General features: G+C 48.7%; 1 protein-coding gene across 2 annotated transcripts in view; it reads right to left on the reverse strand.

Moving 5' to 3' along the window:
* LOC309863034 (uncharacterized protein C4orf50) overlaps positions 1–24,401 on the reverse strand; it is a 51,467-nt gene that overhangs the window by 13,499 nt on the left and 13,567 nt on the right. For both annotated transcript variants that reach the window (XM_082727464.1, XM_082727463.1), the window contains 5 exons: positions 17,926–18,055; positions 16,732–16,847; positions 13,765–15,981; positions 6,466–6,639; positions 1,817–1,873 (listed from right to left, as the gene is read on the reverse strand). In XM_082727464.1, the coding sequence (XP_082583590.1) occupies positions 1,817–1,873; positions 6,466–6,639; positions 13,765–15,981; positions 16,732–16,847; positions 17,926–18,055 (2,694 nt within the window). The remainder of the gene's footprint in view (positions 1–1,816; positions 1,874–6,465; positions 6,640–13,764; positions 15,982–16,731; positions 16,848–17,925; positions 18,056–24,401) is intronic.

The raw sequence follows: 24,401 nt of genomic DNA on the forward strand, positions 1-24,401 counted from the left end.
GATAGAAGGGGCTGGTGTCCCTCTCTGTCTGGCTCCCAGCTCCTTCTATCCCAACAGTTGATATTATACTTGTAGGTCTGTCTCCCACGTAGCTTGGGAGCTGCTTGAGGTCGGGGTGACTCTGCCCTGGATCCCTGGGCCATTGCTGGGCCATCATTGGGGACAGCATGGCCCTTGGGAAGGATTTGTTACATGGATGGTATGAGTGAGTGACCCTTCCATGAAATGACCTCCCACATCTGTACATGTCTGGAGGGGGTGACAGACTCTCGTCATTCAAGAGTGGCCCCAAGTGAGTCTCTGTCCCTTCTGGGGTGTGCTCTGCTCCATCAGAAGAGGAGGTGATGATGCTTTCCTGCCAGGACTTCCTGCCCTGAGGCTTGGGCACATCCCCCAGGCAGTGGTCCTTAGGTGCCCCATACTGGCAAGAGGGCAGTATGGAGGTTGGGGGTCTCAGCACCCTTGGGTGGGGCTCCCCAGGTCCCCTGGACCACACCACCCCAAAACATCAGGGCCTCGTGCATTTGGCCTGCATCAGCTGAACATAGTAACTGCAGCTCCCCCTACAAGGCCTTGTTTGTGGTGACAGTGACTTTACTGGGCTCTTCATGACCTCCCAGAGGGACCATGTGGCTGAGGGGAGCCTTTGGCATCAGACAGAACTGCATTCAAATCATGGCTCTGCTACCAAGTAGCTCTGTGTGACTATGGGCAGGTCACTTCCCTTGTGAGCCTCAGTTTTCCCCATCTGTAAAGTGGGGCTCACGTGCCCCTTTCCTGCCATGTTGCTCATAGACCTTAGAACAAACTGTGTGGAGTCCCTGGCATATGGCAGCCTTCGTAGTTTACAAAGGATTATGGTCTTTGTTTAAGTAAAAGGTACAAAGAAATGATTAAAAAAGGGGGGGGGGGGCGGAGCGCAGAAGCTTCACATTTTCATAGGGCGTTAGGGTTGCTGTTTCCACTGCTGACATCTATGGGGTGTCAGAACAAGCTTTGAGTGGGAATGAATGTCACGCCACATCACAACCGTAGTAGACCCGAGCCTCTGACAGATGTGGGAGCACTGGGAGGGAGAAGGGCTTGACGGATGGCGTGGCTCACAATTCTGAGTTCACATCTAAGGAAACCAAGGACCCAGCATGGGTGGGGCTGGTGAGTCAGTGGGGCCAGGGCCCCCTCTGTACCCCACCCAGAGACTGGACAGAAAAGGGCAGGCCCTCCAGGTGCCCTTCCCAAATTCGGGTGCCATATCAGAGGTTTCCAGCAAATGACACGTCCAAATGGCAAACATTTGGGCCATGAGGGCTACTTCTGGGAATCTGTCCTAAAGACATGTCAGGCTCTGTAGGGAAAACCCTTCTAATAAAACGTGTGCATCATAATATTTATATATAAGAAGGCAAAAGAGGGCGGGAGAGGGGAAGACGGACAGACAGACCTGACCATGGATGGAGCAAGGGCCCCGGCAGCTTTATGAACTACAGCATTTGGTGTTTCGTTCTCCAGCATGAACAGCTGATTTGGGGCTTGGGACAGACAAGGACAGCCTTCCTGGATTATTCTCCAGCAGGAAAAGCAGGACACAGACACCACAGATGTGGTGGGATCTCAGACACATGTAAAGTATACCCGAAGAAAATACACGAAAACTCTAGACTTGAATGGGAATTTGGGGGTGATATTTCTCTTCTTTCCCGTGTGTGTATGTGCTTTTTTTAAAAATAATAAAGATGGACTGAAGATCTAGAATGGGGAAATATGAACTCTGTTTGTTTAGAAGAGACATTTCATACTGATCTCACAGACATAGTACCTTTAAAGGAGCCACAGCGAAATTGGCCTCGTGTTGCTTTTTCTGAAGCTCATCAAGCTGAAAGAGAACCAACATGTGTGAGAAGGCTGTGTCCTCCACACACCCCCTGCTGTTTACACCACCAGCATCTCCCCAGGCAAGCTGGGCTCAGAGAGGTTGGCTCTACTCCCCTCTTTTCCCACATGGGCTAGTCAGTGAGGCACAGGGACCTTTCCCATCCCTGGCTTTGCAAGACCAGAGGAGGAAGGATGCTCTGAGCTCTGCCAGACGGTGGCTGTGGGACCACCTCTGTTGCCTCTTCATTTAGGCAGGAAGTGTTCCCAGATATACCTTGCAGAAATGCCAGAGTCTTCTGGTGCCGTGTTTTTAAACCTCCTGGTATCCGAGCCCAACACCCTGGGTCCCAATACTGGCTCAGCCCCTCACTAGAACTGTGACCTTGTACAAATCACTTCTCTCTCTGCCTCGGTCTTCTCATCTGTAAAGTGGGGGTAATATTAGCGTCTACCCAATGAGTGAGGATTATAGCAAGGACGCTGTGAATCGTTTCCTGTAAAGTGCTTAGAATGCCCGCTTAACGCTCACGGAATGTGAACCGTTATTACTGTCTGGCATGCGCATGTCAGTGAAGAAGCTCTGGACCTTCCAGCCGGGCCCCACACCCCGCTGAATGCCAGTGAGTCATCCCCACTGATGCTCAGTGGAGCACAACTGCCCAGCCAAGTCCCGTCTGAATTGCTGACCCACCAAATCCTAACAGAGAATAAGACAGCTGGTCTTGAAGTCCTTCTCCTTCCCCGTCTTGTTCCCTTTGTAGTCAGAACAAGAAAATGACACAAATAAAAATCCTTCTTCCTCTTGCCAACCTCTTCTGATCTCTCACGCAGGTCTCAACCCTGCCTATTCACGACCAGAATGCCGACGTACATATACATACCTAGGAAATGACACTATTCGAATGTTTTACATCTCAGTTTTGTCACTGAATTTACAGTCCAGGTGTTATTTCTATGTCAATACATACAAACTGATCACATCCACTTAAAATCTTGCATATTAATTCAGCATAAGGCTGAAAGGTAACCTATTGAACCCATGCTTTATGAAAGTGTATACCGTTTCTTTGCTTTCCAAACAAGGCTTCACAAACATTCCTATATGGCTCTTTTGGCGTACCTTTTGGAATGTATTCAAAGTGTAAAATGCCAGCTCCAAGCAGACAGTCTTCTATTCAAAAGACACTCAGTAACATTTGCAGGCTTGGAGTCAACCTCCTGCCTCCGTCGTTTTAGGCAACAGCGTGAATGTTGCTGCGCCCTGTGTGCTGGGGCGTTTGCAAGGAAAAAGTGAATGAGAAGAAAGTGAAAAGACAACAGATGGGAGGGAATATTTGCCAGCCACATATCTAATACGGGACTCGTATCTAGAACATATACAGACTCTTCATCTCAACAACAAAGAAATAAACCACCCAGTTGCAAAATGGACAAAAGAACTGAATGGTCATTTGTCCAGTGGAAGATAGATGAATGACCAGGAAGCCTGTGAAAAGATGCTCAACACCATCGGCCACTGGAGAAAGACAAAGCAAAGCACACGGAGCCAGCACCTCATGCCTGCTGAGATGCTCAATCCCACACAGAAGGGTGTGAAGGTCCCTGTGCTCGTGGAGAGTCTGGGGCATCTGTCCATGCTGATGGGACTGAAGAACAGAGCTATCGGAGACCGACCTCAAGGTTGAAGTGCCCCATTGTCCTATGACAAGAATTTCATCAGAGAATGGAAAGCTAGCAAAAAAGAACCCAATGGCCAGGGTCTAGGGGGAGTGCCTGGGTGGCCCCGTGAGTTAAGTGTCTGACTCTTGATTTTGGCTCAGGTCCTGATCTCAGGAGATCTCAGGGACTGAGCCCTGTGTCAGGTTCTGTGCTCAACAAAGAGTCTGATTCTCCCTTTCCTTCTCCCTCTGCCTCACCCTTCCCTCCAGAGTCTTCTGGTGCCGTGTTTTTAAACCTCCTGGTATCCGAGCCCAACACCCTGGGTCCCAATACTGGCTCAGCCCCTCACTAGAACTGTGACCTCTCTTTCAAAAACAAAACAAAACAGGAAAACAGCTAAAATAAAATAAAAATTAGAAAGACACAAACAGAGGGGCTTCTGGGTGGCTCAGTCGGTTAAGCGTCTGCCTTTGGCTCAGGTCATGAACTCGGGGTCCTGGAATCATCATGTTTCCTACTCGGGGGGCGTCAGCTTCTCCCTTTCCCTCTGCTGCTACCCGCCCCCACCTCCCGCTTGCGCTTTCTCTCTCTCACTCTCTCTCTCAAATAAATAAATACAATCTTTTAAAAAATAGAACTAAAGGGAAATTCTAGGACTGTAAAACACAATACCTAAAATTAAGAACAAAAATAATGAGTTTATGAGTAAATCTGACTTCCTGAAGAGTATTCACTGGAAGATGGGTTAGAAAAAAACACCCAAACTGAAGAGCAGAAAGAAAAAAAACATTGAAAACTATGAAAAACAGACTATAAAAGATACTAGATATGGTAAAAAAGTTCCTGCATATGCAAATGGAAGTATATGCTTCACAGATCAGTGACAGGAGAAAAAAAGTCCTACTAGCTTCCTTGCTACACAAGGAGGGAACAGCGAGGAACATTCCCTGTTCACTGCCTGGGCTTTGGAAGTGGTATCAGCGCTGGGAAGGCTTTCTGTAATATGGATTAAGAACCATCACGACCCCACTCTGGGCCAGTAATCCCAGTTCTCTGAGCTCTTGCATATAAACAGGAATATATATATTAATGGTAATAATCACAGATCCAACAACAGGTGAATGAAAGTCACTTCCACCCAATAGATTACTGCACAGGCAAAAAAAAAAAAAAAAAAAATACTGGGCCCAAGGTTTAGGAGGCAACAGACATGAAACTCTAAGTATAGTGTATCTGGTTATACAAAGAACGCACGGGAAAGGAGCCAGAGATGACGTCACAATGTTGATGGTGTGTTTTTCATCCATCAGATTGTCAAAAACACAGAAGTGATAACATTCTGGGTAACAAGTGTGGGTGAACACATACACTCATTTATTCCTGGCGGAAGCATAAATGAGCGCTGACTTTGGAGGGTTACTTGCCCTTCTGTATCAAAGTTAACTGCATACCTCTCCTTTGACCCAGTAATTACTTTGCTAGAATTTTACCCCTTGAATATGTAGCAGAAACATATCCCAAGTCAAGAGATACAGAAACACTCACTAAGCTTTGTTTGTAAAGCAAAGAAACAGAAACAAAGTGGATTTCCATAAATAAAGAATTGATTAAGTTATGGTTTGGCCTTAAGAAAAAATAATAATGGATTTTTTTTTAAATGAGGTCCTTTGTATGTGTTAATATGGAAATAGCACCAAGATTTTCTATTAAATGAGGAAACGAACAGGGTGCCTGGGTGGCTCACTCAGGCATCTGCTTTTGGCTCAGGTCATGATGTCAGAGTCCTGAGATGGGGCTCCATGTCATGCTCTCTGCTCAGCAGGGAGCCTGCTTCTCCCTCTCTTCCCCACCCATGCTCTATTGTTATCTCTTTCCCTCTCTTTCTGTCAAATAAACAAACAAATAAAATCTTTTTAATCTTTTTTTTTAAAAAACTTTAAATGAAAAAAATCAAGACGTGGATTATTTTTTGTGGTATAATTTCATGTATGTCTACACATTCACACATTCACTGAATGTGAATACATAGGGTTAAAAAAAATACTGGTGCTCAGAAGGGGTTGAGGTCAAAGTGAGGAAGGACTTTTTTGTTGTTGTTTTGCATTTTTTAAAAAAATGAGATAATTATAGATCTACATCCAGTCATGAGAAATAAGACAAAGAAATCCCCTGTATCCTATGCCCTGTTTCCCCCAAGGGGAACATTTTATAAAATTATAATATATTACAACCCTATAGTGTCAATTATATTGGAACAATCTACCAATCCTACTCATATTTCTCAGTTCTGCTTGTCCTGTGTGTGTGTGTGTGTGTGTGTGTGTGTGTGTGTGTGTGTGCTTAGTTCTGAGTAATTTTATCAACCATGAAAGTTTGTATCTCCATCATCACAGATAAGATAATGAACCTTTCACATTGTCAAGGATCTCTCTGCTCTTATAAAATTGCTCTCACTTCACTACTACAGAGGAAGGACTTTTATTATGTAAGATGTGAAAACCAGTTAGACTTTCTAGAAAAACCCATGTATATTAGTTTCAGACGGAGCAGACGTTAGCTTGTGGAGGGATTACAGGTCTCACTTCCTTCCCCATACTGGTCTTTACTTTGGAAATCTCACAAATACTACCAAACTGCTGGGAATGGTGAGATCTGGCCTGATTCAAGTCCTCAAAACTTCCCAGAGGGATGCCTGAGTCAGGTGAGGTCATGATCTTAGGGACCTGAGATTGAGCCCCACATCCCGCTCCCTGCTCAGCGAGGAGTCCGCTTCTCCCTCTCCCTCCCACCGCCCATGCTCACTCACTCTCTCAAATAAATTTTAAAAATCTTAAAAGACAATACAAAACAAACAAACAAAAAAACCCAAAAAGCTTCCTAGAGTGTGGGCCCATTTCATTTACAGGCGGGAAAGGAAGTGGGGCTCTAGCCTACCTGGCCCTGGAGCTGCTCCCGGAGGCGGGCGGCTTCCCCAAGTGCCTCCTGTAGCTGGCGGTGGGCGGACGTCTGGTCTCTGAGTTGGCACTGTAGGGTCAACACCCGGTGCTGGAGCTGCCCCACGCGAACCCTCAGGTCCTCTGTCGGGGGGTCTGCCTCTGGGTCCCGCAGCTGTGGAAATCACCCATCCGATGGAAATGCTTAGCTTAGCTTCTAAGTAATTTGCCTTAGCAAATAAAAGGACATGTTTTCCTTCTTAATTTTTTTCTTCTGGCTTACATTTTTTTCTCAAGTCAAAAATTTTAGAAAATAAAGGAACAGAAGTCACCCCAAACCCTATTAGCCAGAATAATCACTGCTATTATCCACACATTTTTTTTCCAGTCTTTTTGCAATGCCTGTATGCATGAGCACATGTGAGCCTGTGGCCCATCCTGGGTTTTTTTGGGGGGGGGGGCTGGGAAGTGTTGGGAGGGTCTGGGGAATCACAGAATAACATTCTGAATGTGATTTTCAGATATATATATTCCGATATATATATATCTTTTTGCACATCTTTTCAAAAATATGCAAAATGGCAGGGCGTTCCAGAATCTGTCTCCATCGATTTCGGTCACCACTCTGCTAAAAAAAGGTATAATGAATGGAATTTCAGGTTCAAATCCAATTACTAGATGCTTATTACATTAAAGCATCCTCCATTTATATAAAGCAGAGGATAGTACATTTTCCCCCAAATGCTTTTTCTTAAATCAGTACAAAATGGTCTCTCACTCTTTTGGGGCTCAGACACGATGAGTTTCATACGGATGTCATGGCGAATTTCCAGGAAGGCAGAAAGATGTGAAGGAGAGGTGGTGTCGTATTCAGCAGGGGTGCTGAATAGTAGCAATGCCCCTATCCCCAGCGGTTCTGGGTTCTAAAGTCCTATTTTTTAATAATGTCCATATACACACACAGGCAAGCATATATAGACACAAAAAGACACACACATAGATTTTCTCTAAAGAACAATTAACAGACCATCTATATCTTTGGTATTCTGCTTTTCTTGCTCAGTGCCATGTCAGGAGCACTTTTCCATATTATGGAATAATGTTGAAAACATCACAGTGAGCATACGTTCTAAGGAATGCTGAATGCTCAAGGCATTCTAAATTTGGCTGCTATAATTGGGGTGATCATAAACACCCTTACATGTAACAACTGGATGGACCTCTGAGTCTTTCCCTGAGATCATCAGAGGGGGATTTTCTGGACCCAGGGCCTGAGCATCATTAAGGAACCATTTCACATGCTACAGTGGCTGATGAAGGTGCAGCTCTACTAAATACCAGGCTCATTTTTGCAGGAGCCCAGAGCTCAGAGGCTTCTCACACTCCCTTCCTTGGGCATGGCAGTGCACCCTTCATCAAAAGCAGTCACCCTGGGAATCTGATGACTTGCAAAGTTCATCTCTTCCTTGTGCTCTTAACCTGGGGGTGAGCAGGGAGGAGGGGCCTGAGCCACTCTGCTGGGAGAGGACAGAGAGGCCGGTGCAAGGGCAGAATCAACGTGCCTCGCAGCTGGTGAGGCCTCCCCCTTGTTAGGAAAGAAATCTGAGAGCAGAATGTGGTTTTCTTCTAATTAATAGAAATTCACAGAGCGTGGGCCTAAGATGCACAGGCTGGGCCCTGTCAAGAACAGATGGGTGCTCCCGATGGTTTCATGAAATCCAGCTCTCAGACTTGCAAAACAACTTGGCCTTTCTGGGAAGTTTGGTGCCTTCGCTGCATCCCCTCTCCAATGACTGGGACGAGGGGTTTGTCCCAGGGACCCTTAGATTACGTTCTACTGGCTCTCCCAGTATGTTCTAAAGAGAATGGACGTGTGGGGTAGGGGCCAGCCTTGCCTGCCACATGGGATGGCACCACTCAGCAGTCTTGTGAACGGCTCACGACCCACTTGCTCCCAAACGGGAATGATCGGCGTGGGCTCCAGCCACATGCTGTCCTGAGGGTTATGGTGCCCTCGGGGAGCTCTGGTGGGGGAGATCGATACAGAAATAGGCCAATCGGTACTGCACGGTCAGGGGAAGCTGGGAGGCACTAAGCCAGAGACACCCACTGCCATCCAGCACTGGGGGATGGAAATATGACCACTGCTCTCTGGGCTGGTCAAGGGGCATGTGAAGCCGTAGTACCTGTTGATTCCCAAGGTAGAGGTGTTCCCACCAGGGCCAAGGACACACTGTGAACGTGCCATCACGCCTCCACACGGAGCCCATCTGCGGCCCTGGGAGGCACTGCCCCCCCACCAAAGGAGACCCCAAGGGTGAGTGGCAGTTCCCAGGAGAAGACTGGGGAGTAGGAGGGGCCAAGCAAGGATGCCGGAGGGTGCAGGGTGGGATGCAAACAGCTAAGGCTCCCCAGGCCTGGATTAGAATTCACCAGAAGGAGTTGGGATTTCACACCAAGTACAAGAGGAAGAGACAGAAGGATTTTAAGCAAAATAGCAACACGATCAAGTCTGTGACTTGGGATGATGAAATGGGGACACTTTCTTGTCCCTGCCTCCTGTACGTCAACAAACCTCGTTTCCTTCAATTCTGGTTTTTGTCTGGAATCCTCCCTTCTTTTAGTTCCAAATTCCTCAACTCTGGCATCATCTCTTGGCATCATGTCTTGACTGCAAAGTTGTCTTGACTGTTTCCCTGCATCCCCCTGGCCCTTTTCTTCCCAGCAGGCAGTGATCTTTTTACAAATGAATTGAACCACATTTTTCTCCCGCTTAAAAGCCCCTAGTGGCTTCCCATTGCATTTAGAAAGTATCATAACTGGGGTCTGCAGGCCATCTGAGCTCTGCCCCATCTCACATCACTGTTGCCCACGTGATCCTGCTGCACTGCCTACTTTCTCTTTCTATTAGCCAGGTTCATTCCTACCTTGGGTCCTGGTCACTTCCTTCTCCCTCAACATGAAAAGCTCTTCATCGGCCACCCCTTTCCCACCTTGAAATGCCCAAGTTTATATTCCTCTCCCCAGGGTCCAGTTTCTACCAGGTCTGACCAGCTGATTGGACAACTACAAAATCTGGGGAAAGGCACAGAACAGTTCTTTGCAAGCACTGAGTGGCGACCAATGCAGGCTACAATCCTTGAGGGAAAGGATACACAACAAGGCAAGCTCCATATTTCCCCTGGCTTTCTCACTGCAGCATTTTTCAAACAATGGGTCAGGAATGGGAGCCCTAGCTGAGAGGGGTGGTCCTGTTCAATGGGGGACTCAGAGGCTGGAGTTCAGAAGTGCTCTGATAGATGGGTCTGTGGAGCGAAGGAAAAGAAAGGAGAGAGCCAGGCACTTTCCTAGAAATGCACTTTGGGTCCTTGGCTGAATCCTATGCTGAGAGCACAGTGCAGCACTTGGAGGCCTAGCCGAGAAGAGAAGCTGGAAGGCCAATTGCTGAAAAGACTTCAGAGGTCTCACACTACTGCCAAGAGGGCAGAGTTCTGGCTGAGCCCAAACTGGTGTCCTCAATGACTGGTTAGGAGACTCAGTTACTGCTACTGAAAGGCCATGCCCCAGGAGCAAGGTCCACATTGTACAAGGAAAATCGGACCCTAGGACTGGATCAAAACTAACATACATCTGCACAGGAATGATCTGGTTTGCTGATCATTCCACTATCTGCCAGAGCAAAGTGTACTCAGCATTGTCTAGTGGGAGATAACAGATATCTACCAGATATCCTACATGATGTCCAACATAAAATTTAAAAAAAATCACTAGACACATGAAGAAGCTGGCAAGTGGCACTTAATCAAGAAATAAAATAGTTGATAAAAACAGACCCAGCAATAATCCAGATATTGGCACTAGCAGAGAAGATGTTCAAAATAACTATGATTATATATTTTTAAAACTATAAGAAAGAAGAAATGAATGAAAAGATGGGAGTATTTCAATAGAGAAAGGATCTCGTAAAAAGGATAAAATGTATATTCTGGAGATACAAAATAGAACAAATGAAATTAAGAACACATGGGATGGAATTACCAGAAGATAGGATACAACAGAACACAGATCTAGTGACCTAAACAATAGGTCAGTAGAAAATTCAAACTAATACACAAAGCTTAAAAAAGGGAAAAACAGAACAGTGTTAAAAGATATGGGATAAAAAAAAAAAAAAAGGTCTGGATTCTAGGAAACAAGAGAAAAATAGGACAGAATAAATATCTGACTATATAATAACCCCAAATTCTCCAAGTATGATAAAAAGACTTGATTCTACTTGAAGGAGCTCCGAAAAATCCAAACAGGATAAATACAAATAAAATCACACCAGGCCCATCACAGTCAAATTGTCAAAACCCAAAAATAAGAAGGAAATCTTAAAAGCAGTCAGAGATAAAATAACACACTTAATTCAGTAAAACAAAACCAAACACAAAAACCATGACAAAACAACCCATTTTTGAACAGAAAACATGGGAGCCAGAGGCAATGCAATGAGATCTTCAAAGTCCCCTAAGCGGGGGAAATCTCTGCCTACCTAAAATTCTGAATCCAGCAAGGGGGAAAAAAAATATCTTAAAAGTGGAAGTTGGCGTTTGTTTTCCTAAAAAAAGACATGCAAGAGAATTCACCACTGGCAGATTCTTACTCTGAGAAATAACAAAGCTCTTCAGGCAGCAGGAAAACAGATCCCTGGGAGTGGGAGTAAGAATGAATATCACAGGACCATGTGGAGGTCCAGGAAATGTAGAAGATCATCACTTGTTTGGAATAATAATAATAACAATGCCTTATGCAGTATCATCAATGGGCATAATACATATGACAAAAATGAGGAAAAGAAGAAAGAGTAAATGGAGATAAACTACTAAAAATTTTGCAGTATTTATTACTAATTATTAATTTATTTGGGATTTCTTTTTTTTAAGATTTTATTTATTTATTTGACAGAGAGAAATCACAAGTAGATGGAGAGGCAGGCAGAGAGAGAGAGAGAGGGAAGCAGGCTCCCTGCTGAGCAGAGAGCCCGATGCGGGACTCGATCCCAGGACCCTGAGATCATGACCTGAGCCGAAGGCAGCGGCTTAACCCACTGAGCCACCCAGGCGCCCTTATCTGGGATTTCTGTATTGCATGGTAAAAGTACTAATTAGGGTACATTTAAATAATTAATATATACATTCTGAAATCTCTAGGGTAAATACTGAAGGAATGATACTAAATTATATAGTGGAATGAGCTAATGGAGAAGAAAAAGGAATAAGAGAAAGTACTTATATTAATACCAAAGACAAAGGGAAGAAAGGAGAAATAGAACTGAGCAGAACAAAGAAAACATACGGTAAGAGGGGAGCAAACACCCAATGCTCGCATCACAGGTATGAAATGTATGTGGACCAAACGCCCTAACCGAAAAGCAGAGGTTGCAAAACTGAGCCAAGGAAAAACAAACCAACCACATGCTGTTTCCAAAAAAACACACTTTAAATAGAAAGATGCCCACAGGTTGAACGCAAAAGGGTGGGTGGTCTAAAAGAAGTTGGATTCCATGAAAACACTAAGGGAAAGAAACTGGTGTGACTACTTCTATATGAGACTGAGTGCAATTTGGGCAAGGAGCATGGGAGGTAATGAGGGACATTTCATCATGATCAAAGAGTCAAGTTAGCAGGAGAACATAATTGTAAGTCTGTATGTATCTCATAAATAATTTCCAGATATACAAATCAAAACTAACATACCAGAGGAAGAAATACACAAATGCACACTCAGAGATTGCAAACATAACTGCGTAAAAAACAAAGCAAATAGACAGCTCGTCCGTAAAGATACAGAAGACCTGATCAGCAGAATTAACCAGCGTGGCCCCATCACAAGACACAACAATGGTATCATTCAGTACTTTACAAAGACTCCTGGGCTATTTGCCAGAATAGAATTTAATCTGGTCAATAGAACAAATCTCAAATTTAAAAAAAAATAAAAATAATATAGTTATGTTTTCTGACAACAGTGAAATAAAACTACAAAGTTGGGAACAAAAATATAACTAAAAAATTCAGCAGGTGCTTGAAAATTCAGGAACTCTATTCTAAATCACCCATGGGTAAAGAGAGGCGTCACAGATGGAAACTGCAAAGTACTTTGAAGTGAACGGACATAAAAGCACAACATATCAAATGTGTGGGACGTAGCTGAAACAGTGCTCAGAGAGACACGCAGAGATAGAAGTGCATAGATCACAAAAGAAGAAGAGCTGAAAATCAATGATCTGAGCTTTCAACACAAGAAGCAAGGAGGAAGAAAGGAACATCCAACTAAATCAAAGGGAAGTGAAAGAAAGGGAAGAATGAAGGTATAAACAAAATTCAGGGAAATAAAATACATATGATGAAAAAATTTGACAAAACCTGAAGGAATCCTCTGATTCCTCCTGATTGATAAAATTGCCATGGTGGGGGTGGGGGGTTGGGAAGAAAGTGGAGAAAGAGCGGGAGAGAGAGGGGGAGGGAGAGAATGAATGAGTGGCTACAAAGGGATCAATATTGAATGTCTTACAGACAGGCAAGACCACGGTGAGGCTATCATGAGCATCTCCTCCTGGGATTCCTGAACAGCAAGCACGCTCCACATGTGTGGACAATGACTCAAGGAAGCCGGTGTCCTGGCCAAATCATAGACGTGGTAAGTGCAGAGCTGGGTTTAACCTCTGATCAAGTCCTAAAGTCCCTGCTCTTTACATCATCCCTTTCAAGACCCAGCGTGGAGCATGATGGGGTCGTTGGCCAACCAAGGGCGGTAACATATTGAAATACATGAATGTATCAAGTCAACACACTGTGCAACTTAAGCTTCTACAATGTTGCATGTCAGTTACATCTTTTAAAAGGGGAGATAGAGAGGGACCCACTGTGCAGAATTAGGACTTGGACTGCTTGATAAACTCTTGGATCTGAAAACATGAGCTCTGATCTTGAAGTGTCAACACCACCCCCTCCAGTGTGCCACCTGATGCCCATGGGGAGAGCCTAAGCAGAGGGGCCGGCTAACGTCTTAGACTGTGAGACTGTGTGCAGCAGGGGACCGCCCACATGGCCGTCCCAGCCCTACTCCTCCTGCCACGTGATTGCCCATTACTTCACTTGCCTGTGCCCTCATTCTCCCATCTGCTAAGTGGGGGTGATGAGGTGGGTACCTCCTCCAAGGGCTGCCTGGGGAACCTCACCTGAGGACAGGGGGTGGTCAGCCCTCTAGACAGCTAGCAAGATGCTAAGAAAGCAGCTGTAAGTAATCAGTCTACCTGGGGGCCATTGTTGAGGGCCGTCAGAGCTTGCACTGGGTCCGCACAACACCATGGTCTTTCCTTCTCCTCTTCCGAATGTGCTTCGTTTACTCCTGCTCCATGGATGTGTCCTTGCAGGACACTGGACACCTCAGCACTTCCCCAGACCAAGGACGGAGTGGAATTGGCATTGTATCTGGAATTCTCCATGCCTAAGGAAGGCCCCATACACCTGCCAGCTGTACCCGATTTCTCCTCCATGGGTGGCCCATGGGCTCCTGCAGTCAGTTGCCCTGAGAGCTGAGTCACCTGCACCCCCTTTTCCACAGCAGTCCCCTTGTCCCCCCGCATCTTACTTTCCCCCCACGGACCCTCCTCTGCTCTCACTACGTGCTGCACAGCTGTGCCCTCCCCCAAGGCGACTTCCGTCTCCAGGACACGGATTCTGTGTAGAAGGTGAGCATTCTCCCCGCTGAAGGCCCGCACCGTGTCTTCTATCCCCAGCACTATGCTCTTCATCAGCTCTTTGTAACCAACCCCGAGCTCTGAGATCAGCGCCTTGAGCTCCTGGTTTCCCAGGGTGACGCGCTCCATCACACCTTTGGATTTTCTGAGGCTCTCCCACAGGGCTTTCTGCAGCTGGGTCGTGTGCCTTTTCAGCTTCTCATTCTCCTCTTCAAGCTCAGAAATTTTGCCGTAACTTTTCCCATTGCAGTCCTCAAGGTCAGAAATGACCTGCCAACATTGGTCCAGTTCCCCCTTTAAGTGTGAGATGTCCCCTAGCAGCATGCTCTTTTCCCGTTCAAGTGTGGCGATCTTTGTCCCATTTCTGTCCCTCTCTTTTTCCAGAACACTCACTTTTCTTCGGAATCTCTCTCGGTCGCCCCAAAGCTCAGCATTGTCATGTAAAACCTGGCTTCTCTCTCTTTTCAGTCCAGCAATGAGCTGGTGGAACCTTCTCTTCTGCCTTTCAAGGGCTCTTGGAGGCCAGTTCCAACCTCGCTCAGAGGGCCATTCTGGGCCCAGCCTCACGTCATCCAAATCAGGCACCATCTCAGGAAGAACCACGCTGGCTCCCAAGGCCTCGGTCTCTTCTGGTCTAACCTCTTCACTAGCCTCCCCAGGTTTGACTTCCCTGGCCAAACAAACATCCAAGTCCTGGTTTCCCAAAGCCTGCTGGGAGGAAGGCTTTCCCTGGCAGCTGGGCCATTTCCAAGCAAAGTTCGTGCTCTCTCCCGCCAGCATGGAGGCTTGTGGCCCCCGCTGCTCTCCTCCAAGCTCCAGGATGGAAAGTTGCTGGAAACAAGCCTCCATCTCTTTTTCAAATTTATCTAGTCTGAGCTCAGAACTGCCAGGTCCTTTGCTTGAAGCCCATGAGTTACGGGTGCATTCAGTCCCCTTGGGTGGAAAGATTGGGCCTCCCAATCTGGGAGACAGTCCTTCTGCCATTGAGAAGAGGTTACCCTGGCCTGCACATTCCATGGGGCCAGGTTTCTCTGGGATGTCCTCGTAGCCCAGACTGGACCCTTCTAGAGGCGCTGCCTCCTCCTCCTTCTCTTCTTGCCCTTCATATCCAGGGCTTTCCTCTCGCAGACACAGAGCCTTTCCAGACCACACAAGAGTTTCCTCCTCGCCCTGCCCTGCAAGGACCTGAGCACCTGCTGGAGATGGCTTCGGGGCGCCTTGGACCCTGGCTGTGGGGTGCTCTTCCTCTACGTCTGATAAAGGTTCTCCCTCCCTCCCCCTCCTGTCCCAAGCCCTCCTCTCCCCCTCCTCTGTTCTCCACTTTGGTCCTCCTCCCTCCTTCCAAGTGTCTTCCAGATCTCTGGGCCCTCTCCTGGGAAATCGATGACTTGAAGTCTGTGGGCATTCTTGGCAAAGGGAGGCTTCAGGGCTCTTTGCCCAGTGATGATTCCAACAGGGCTGTCCAATGGCCCTGGGAGCAGGCAATGACCAGGCATCCAGCACCTGTTGCATTTGGGAGTCTTGTGGAGAAGCCTCCTGGAGTAGCAGTGGTGGCAGCAGGGAACAGGGGTCCCTGGCTGTTCCCCAGGGAGGGAGTGGGGAGGTCTTCACCAGGAGAAAGGACCCCTGGGCCTGGGTGGCTGCTAGTCTTTGCTCTGAAATCCAGGCCAGCTCTACAGGGAGGAGTGAGCTGTCCCTGCACTGCCTGGGGGGGCAGCCACAGATGAGAAGGAGAGTCTGTTCATCCAAGCTGGGCTCAGCTGGAGTTGGCTAGGAATGGGAAGAGAAGAGAAGGTATGAAGCAGCCTCTTCCTCCATTTAGCCCCCTCCCCACTTCTCTGACCTCATCTCCTGATGTTCTTGGTGCCCCTTCACCTAACCATATCAGCCTCCCTTACTTGCCGAGCCCGATGCCCGTGCCCCAGGGCCTTTGCACCTGCTCTTCCCTCTGCCCAGAATATCGTTTCCTGGATCCCTTCATGGCTCCCTCTCAATCCTTTCACATCTCTGCTCACATGTTACTTTCTCTAGCAGCTGCCTGGCCATTTTACCACACTGTGTGTGTTCCCCTTTACTGTGCCCCCACCCTCTCACAGCTTGCTGTTTATCGATGCACACACTGTCTACCCCCTTAATTGCTATATGTCCAACATGGTAGCCACAGGCCACCAGCCATGGTTTAAGAGCTGGGAAGCTAAGGGTTCATGGCTCTCCTACTGGACCACACAGGCGTAACACATTTCCATTGTCATGGAAAGTTTTCGTGGATAGCCATGTAGACCACTGGCTCCAAGGGCAGGGTTCCTGGGCCTAGACCAGTGCCAGGCCCACAAGATGCATTTCACAGATATTTTAAACTATATTTTTATATATACTTCTTCAACGTGTGTATCCATTCCGTGTCTTCAAACCTCCCTCTCAGTTATTTCCAGAACGTTCTTCCAAACCCTTCTTTAGCCCCTTCTCCCACCTCCCATACGCAGTTGGTGCCTCAGGCACGCAGGAAGCCTCTGGCCTCACCGGTCCACCGTCAGATCCTGTGATGTCTCCCAGGGTCTCATGCATTGTCTCCAAAACAGAGGGGTCTGGTCCAGCCCCAACACAACCCCAGGAGCAGCAGCCCTCAGAGGACTGGCCTAGAAGGCAAGAGGACCCCAGGAGTTAAGGAGACCCTCTTAGGAGTTTTTTCATAACTGCCACTAGTGACTGAACCTCCTGCTCTAGACACAACCTGCCACTTGCCACTGACTCCAGGCCCCTGAGCCCCAGAGGTGGCCTGACGATCACCAGCACCAGCATCGGAGATGGGGAACCGCCATCCGGTGATGTGTCATGGGCTGGGTGTGGAAGCCACCTTTGCTGATTAGGACGTTCACACAGGTGACAAATCCCACGACACCTCCCTCAACCCGGGCACCCTCATGGTCCCACAGGGTCATAATTCCCTGCCTCCAGCCCTGGCCACACGTCTGGCGTGCAGATGAAGGAGTTGGTCCCAGGCTTCACTGCCAGACAGGCCCCGCCTCCTTCTCCTCCCAGGACAAGTTTGACCATTTGACTCGCCAGTTCTGCTCCCCAGAAACAGGATAAGGGGGAAAGGCAGCTGTGTGGGTCAGCAGCACCAGGGGCTATAAATACCCCCTCATCTCTAGCCGTGTTTGGCCTTGGAAGACTGTAAGCAAACCACCGACTCCCCCAGTGGGACATCGTGGGTTTGGGGCTCGCTCAGTACCTGGTTTTTGCAACAGGGAACCAGAAGCCACACCCGAGACTGTGATCAGAGGCATTGGTTCCCATTAAGGACAAGTTGGGGACAAGGGGCTCCTCAGCCCCGGCAGCTCCCAGACCTCGCACCTGTCTCACACCTGAGTTGGCAAGGGGTGGGGCAGGGATAGGCTAGTCATCCCATAGCCTTCTGCAAAGACCCCTCCTCCTGAGACACCAGCTGACCCGCACTGGCCAGCACCCTCCTGAGGCTGAAGGAGTAAGCCTGAATGTCTAGTTGAGCCCAAGTCAGGGACCTTGTCGTGGACATGGCTGACTCTAATCCCCCCTTCTCCAGCTGTGTGACATCAAGCAAGCAACACTACCTCTCTGGGCCTCAGCTCCCTGTCTGTAAAGCGGGGCAGTCACCCCCACCACACACACATTGGCAGGTCCTAGATGAAGGTCAGCCCATCAGCAGGTGCTTATTCAGGCGCTTCCCACACACACCTGCGGAACCTCCCAGTCCAGGGCCACCGGCAGAGCAGAGAGTGGCTTGCGGCCCTTGTCTTCTACCGGCATCCTGTGTGTCCTCCCTGGGCAGGGATGGGGGTTCATCCTGAATCCGGCTCAGAGTGTCCTTGAGGAAGACACAGGAGGAGAGCCATGAGTGTCCTCACAGCGGAAGGCTTCCCTCTGGGCCCATCCCAGCCCCAGGGACTCAAGGATGGTCTCCAGGCGAACCTGTCCCTCCACCGTCAACAAGTCCCCAGTGCCGCACCCGGCATCTACCCCCCCTTGGCCTCTCCCAAAAGGTGAGCCGGGTGTGCAGAGAGGAACTTCCCAGAGTCAGGTCTCTCCCTGTAGAGCATTAGTTAAAGACGGTTCGGCTCTGACCCACCATCCACGAGAGGCTGGGGACGAGTCTCCTCTAGCTTCCCACAGCCTCCGCTACTTCTAGCCAGATTCTAGTGGGTGCTGTTCACTTCCTCCATTCCACCCCCCCACCAAACCATGAGTCCTTCAGTCCTTCAACGTAGCTTCACCTGGTCTGCACCCTCGCCTTACCCACACCAAGTAGGTGCTTAATAAATGTTTGGTAGTTAGATGGATCAGCAGAACCAGCAGAAAGACCTGCACTTATGCAGCAAGCACTTATTGGGCTCCAACTGTGTTGTTAGGTGCTCTTCTAGGTGAGGGATAAACAGAAATGAATATGTAACACCCGTCCCCTTCTCACCTGTCCCCCAGGTCCTCACCTGCTCTCCGCAGAGCCCTGCATCCCAGCTAGACCTCTCCTGCCCCCCCAGTCCTGCTCACAGTGCCTGGGAGGCCCTGCACTCTCCCAACTACACGGCCTCCCCTAGCTCCCCCTAGTGTGGGATGAGTTCAGTGCTGCAGTGGGCACTGCCGGCCTTCTAGGGATGCTCCTCGCTTGGGTTTCTGCTCATGGTGGCCTCCCTGCCCCTCCCCAACCTGGTTCTAGCCTGCCTCTGCACCTCCGCATATGCTGTTCCTCCTGCCAGGCTGGCACATCTTCCTCGGAAGGAAGTGGGTTGCCTGTGCCCTGCTCTCTGCCCCTCCCTTCCACACCTCACTCAACATCAGAGCAATCCCACTGAAATGGAAACAGAATCAGGTGATTCTCATGTTTCCAACCTTCAATGCTTCCCACTGCCCCATCCTCATTCTGCTCCTTAAAGGGACCCTGTGCCCCCTGCATCAGAGCTGTGCGCCCCTAGAGCCCGCTGCCTGCCTCTCTTTCCGCTCCTCTGCCCAGATAACCTGCTTCCCTCTGGGCTCACCTTGAAGGCCAAATCTTCAACAAGGCCTTCCCTAGTCCTCCCCCAAATGAACCCCACCCCTTCCCTCAAGGATCTCCCCCTAATGCTCTGAATTTGGGACCTTCCCGTTGTCTGTGTCACGTCTGTCATCCACAGACCAGGAATCTCAACTCTGGCCACACCTTAGAATTACCCAGAAGCTTTTAACAGTCGCAAAGCAGGACTTCAGCCCAAAGCAGCTGAAGCCAGAGGGGCCTGGGCACCAGCATTCTGCGGGGGGCACCAGGCCCACTGACCCATAGTGCCGGACACCACTCTCGCCCGTCGATCCCCCTGCTTCCCACGTGCTCAGAATGAAGCGCTTCTGCCAGCTGCTCCCGGGCACTACTGAGAAGACGTGAAGGGGACGGGGACGTGGGGGAGGGAGGAGGCAGAAGAGAAAGGGAGTGAGGGAAAGGAGTGAGCAGAAGAGGAGGGAACCGGCTGGAGAATGGGAGAGACAGAAACTCCACGTGGGAACCGGCAGGAGAAAGACAGTAAGGACGAGAAAGGAGTGGGCCAAGGACAGCTGGGAGGGCGGCTTCGAAGACCAGCACCACTGCACCGTTCAGTTCTGTTCGGATTTCCTTCCCATACCCCAGCTGACTTCAGCTTGTTTCCACAAATACTTCCTGAGCTCAGCTATTAGGGACAGGCCCTGGGCTGGAGCTGGGGACGCCACCGTGGATAAAACTCACAGAACCCTGCCTCGGGAGGTGACTTGACAGGGAGGAAGGGGCATCCTAGAATACGATGCTACGCACCCCTCCTTCATGTCACAAGTGACAAAATGATGGCTCAGAGAGGGAGAATGATTTGTCTGAGAACACACAGCGCACAGGCGGAAGAACAGAACCAGAGCTCAGGTCTTGAACTGGATCCGGGCTTTCTCTCCCCCGCTCCCTGCCCCTCTCTACTCAGTCTAGTCACCCCTTCCTGCTCTCCTTTACTCACAGGAGCAGTGACCCCCCAATTTCACAGGAATTTGGCTTTTGTGTGCAATTATTTTGAAAGATCACCAAAAAGAAGGACATGAAGAATATGGAGTGATCCAGACACAAACACGATCCACGTGTTAGGATATATCCTTCTGGGCTTTCTTCTATGTAGAGACATTTAAATTCTTCCAAAAGTCTGTTTCTACAGAATGTCCATTTTTGCTCTGTGCATTTCTCATTGGATGACCTCAGAGGATCATGTCCCACAAGATCTTCTATAATGTGCTGCTTTATAGCCACCAAACACCCTCTGACAGAAGGAACACCCTCACTTACCAAAGCAGTTCCTTCTTACTGGACATTTAGGTTGTTTCCAACGTTCACCAACTATAAACAGCGTTGAGGTGCTTTCAATGTCTGACAATTATTCAGAATAGAATGCAATCTCAAGCTTTCGAGTATTTGTATTAATTTTGTAACTAAGGAACTTGATATCTTTGCCTAAGACCACTAACCATCCGTATTTCCCTTTACATTACTTGTATCATCGTGGCTTTGTTACAGCTTTATATATATATATATTACCGACCTGTGTTTGAAAGCCCTTGAGAACCAAATGTGCAATAGACACTTCCCCACAGATGCAAACAGTGTGCAAAGACAAGTCCGCCTGGGATGCGCAGAACAAGGAAACCATTCTCATAACTGCCACCAGGGGTCACTCTGCCTGCACTGCCAGGACAGAGAGGCTGGAGGAGGGGAGTGTCAGCATTCCCAATGCTACTGTCACCAGGAGCGGGATCTCTGCTCTCGGACAGCGTGACACTGACATTTCTAAGTGTGTGACTTTCCATCTCCCTGCACAAGCCTCCGCAACCCCCGGGACGTCCCCTGCTACGGACCAAGTCTCCAGTGTCTGCACCTGTGTCTGTCTCCCCTATAAGCTTTCAAAGAGCAGGGTCAGCTTTCCAGCCCTGGTGTCAGCACAGTGCCTGGGACATGGCAGGTACTGAGGGTGCACTCGCTAAAAAGCAGACACATCTGCAGGCAGGCCTTTCTTGTCTTGCAAACCACAGTCCTTTTAAATTTCCTTTCACCCACGCCCTGAGCAGAAACCTCCTCCCCTAACACCTCCCCAGGTCAGGGTTTGTCCTTGCTATGGTCTGTTCCTTCAGGGACCTGGGTCCCAAGTGATGTGTTCTGGAAACCGGCAAGTGTGAGATCCCAGGCAACTCATGTGCCTCCTCTGGACTGTGGGGTCAGGTACCTGGATGCAGATACTATCTCGCTACCTCCCAGAGTTGACGAGATCCTGTTTGGAGAAGTGTTTGTAAACATAAAGCAAGTAAAACCTCTTCCCATGAAGACTAGCACCAGCATAACGCATACCTCCTTGCCCAGAGCACATCATATGTAACCAGTGGGCTGCCGGGGGTGGGGGTGGGGGCTCCCTGATGATCTGTAATGCTTTTCTATCTGATACACACTTCCCTGGGACTAGACACTGCTCCAGGTTTCCCAGTTTCTATGCCTTCCTCTAGCACTGCCACTGTGAAGCTGTCCCTTTGCTGGAAGTTTCCATCTGCCATAGGCAGTGGAGCGAATATCTTCCCAGGTCACTTACCCGCTGAGCCACTAGTTCACCAAGACCCTCCCCGTTGTGACCAAAGCCTGGGGTTCAAGGCTATCTTAAACAAAGAGGAAAACACCTGCCAGGCCCCACACAGTGAGAATGAGGACTTCTAGCGGTGGGTCATACCACTACAAGGACACAAGGAGAGAACGAACTGGGAAGATTGGGAAAGTCTTAGAGGAAGCAGCATTCCCACTGAATGGAGAGAGAGCAGCAGAGTTTACTGAGCAGCCGAGAGGAGCAGGTTGAAGCTTCTAGACACAGGGAAGGCTGCAGGACCAAAGAGCCGGGATTCATCAGGGGCCTGTGGAAGCTCAGTGTGGCCAAGGCAGGGTGGTGGGAAGGAGTGGGCCATGAACCTGAAAGACGAGGCCAGCCTAGAGCACCAGGGGCCTTGAATGCCACAGGGAGGTGGTTGAACTTGATCCCAGAGTGACAGCGGCCAGGAGGATTACAAAAAGGAGATCATTGAGGGTCACCTCAGCTATCCCGAGAAAGGCACTAAACCCCTGCCTATAGCTCTTGACCTCTCCGTGTCCCTTTGGAAATGCACTGTGAGCTTTAGGAAATCACACACCCGTGCAATGTTCTCAGAACTCTGCCTACAGTTTCATAAGTGTTCAGTTCTACACCAAGACCCTGAAGAGCACCAGCAGTTTTGTTATCAATAGGCTCTAGCATTTAAATTTTTTTTTTTTTTAGATTTTATTTACTTATTTGACAGTGAGAGAAAGATAGAGTAAGCACAAGAAGGGGAACCACAGAGGGAGAGGGAGAAGCAGGCTCCCCTCTGAGCAGAGAGCCAAATGCAGGGCTAGATCTCCGGATCCTTGGACCATGACCTGAGCTGAAGGCAGACAACCAGTGACTGAGCCACCCAGGTGCCCCTCTCGCATTTAAATTTTAAATCTCAGTTACACTTCCCTTTGAGCTGCTAACTGGCTGGAACTTTGCATCCCCCCATGGCCCTCTCAGGAGGGCTGAGCCTGGCAGACTGTCATACCCCATCACCCTGGGTCCAGCCCCCATTCTGAATGCCAGGACCCTCAGCAGCAACCCATGGACTGTCAGGCCCCTTCCTCAGCCCCATGCTCTGCACTCAGATGGTTTTGTCATCCTGTGCAGACAGGGGACTGTCTTGGGCACTCTCCAGTCCCTGGACCCAGTCAAAGCCCAAGCCAAGCACAGGCAGCAAGTGGGCACCTGTGAGAACCTAAATTACTAAGCCACCGGCCAGGATGAGCTGGAGGGACAGAGTGTGGCGTCCACAAACCCCAGGAGCCTGGGGGGACAACTCCTGCCTCACCACTTCGTATCTCTGTGATCCTGGGCAAGTCACAAGCCTCTCTGTACCTTTACATCGTCCTCTGTGAAATGAGGATAACACACTGCTTCCCTCCAAAGACTGTGGATGGACTAACCGAGTGGCAGATACAGAGCCCAGGAAACAGCATGTGGTACAAAGATGCTCTAGTGAGTGCCGGGGACCATCGACATGCCCCCACGCAAAGCTGGCGAGGGAGCACATGTCCCTACCATCAAGGAACTGGAATCCACAGTTTTACCCCCTCACAGATCTTCATAACTGTTCATCCACAGGGACACTTGTCACGGGTTGAATGGTGTCCTCCAGAATTCCCCAGTTAAAGTCTGAATCTCTAGAATCTCAGCATGTGACCTGATTTGGAAATGGGGTCTTTATGGATTCAATTAGTTACGATGAGGCCCATTTGTGTGACCAGTGTCCTTATGAAAAGGGGACACTGGGCACAGAGATAGACGTGCAGACAGGGAAGATGCTGGGAAGACACAGAGAGAGGACGGTATCCACCAGCCCAGGAGAGGGGCTGGAACAGACCCTCCCTCACAGCCTCAAGAGAGAACCAGCCCTCCAGGCACCTTGACTTTGGACTTCAGGTTCTAGCACTGCTCTTCAAACTACTCGGTTCATGGTCCTCCATCACGGCAGCCCCAATAAATGACAATTTCCATCTATACACCATTTATTTTCCAGAATTACAATAAGGTACCAATATGAAATGGACACTGGTCTTTTATCTCATGGATAGAACGGAGGAAGAGTGAATAGATCACACAGGAGAGAGACAACAAGAGCATAAAGTAGTAATTTTTTTTTTAAATGGCCACAGGGAAACTCATTATTAAAATGATCTAAGCAGAGAGATACCATAGAACATTTAAAATTCTAGTTAATTTGAAATAGATTTATCTTATCCAAAAAAAATTTTGATTTGTGTTGTTGTTGTTGTTAGTTTGTTTAACAAGTAGTCTTCTTTTGGTAAGGTTGTTCACTGATTTTTTTTCCTTAAACGTAAATCGACCTGGTAGAGAGAAGCACACTCTTGATCTCTTGGGAGGGAGCTGAATTAACTCGCTCTTCTCAGGGAGGCAGGCTGGTGCCGGAGAAACAGAGCACTTTGGACTCCCATCAAATCTGGATCAAGTTCTAGTTCTGCTCCCTACTAGCTGTGTGACAACAGATCGATGCACTACCTCTCTGGGCTTCCATTTCCTTATATGTGGGGTGGAGATACCAATAGGGCCCAATTAAGGAAATAATGCCCTCGAGAA

This window comes from Mustela nivalis (assembly GCF_964662115.1).
Source record: "Mustela nivalis genome assembly, chromosome: 4".
NCBI lineage: Eukaryota > Metazoa > Chordata > Mammalia > Carnivora > Mustelidae > Mustela > Mustela nivalis.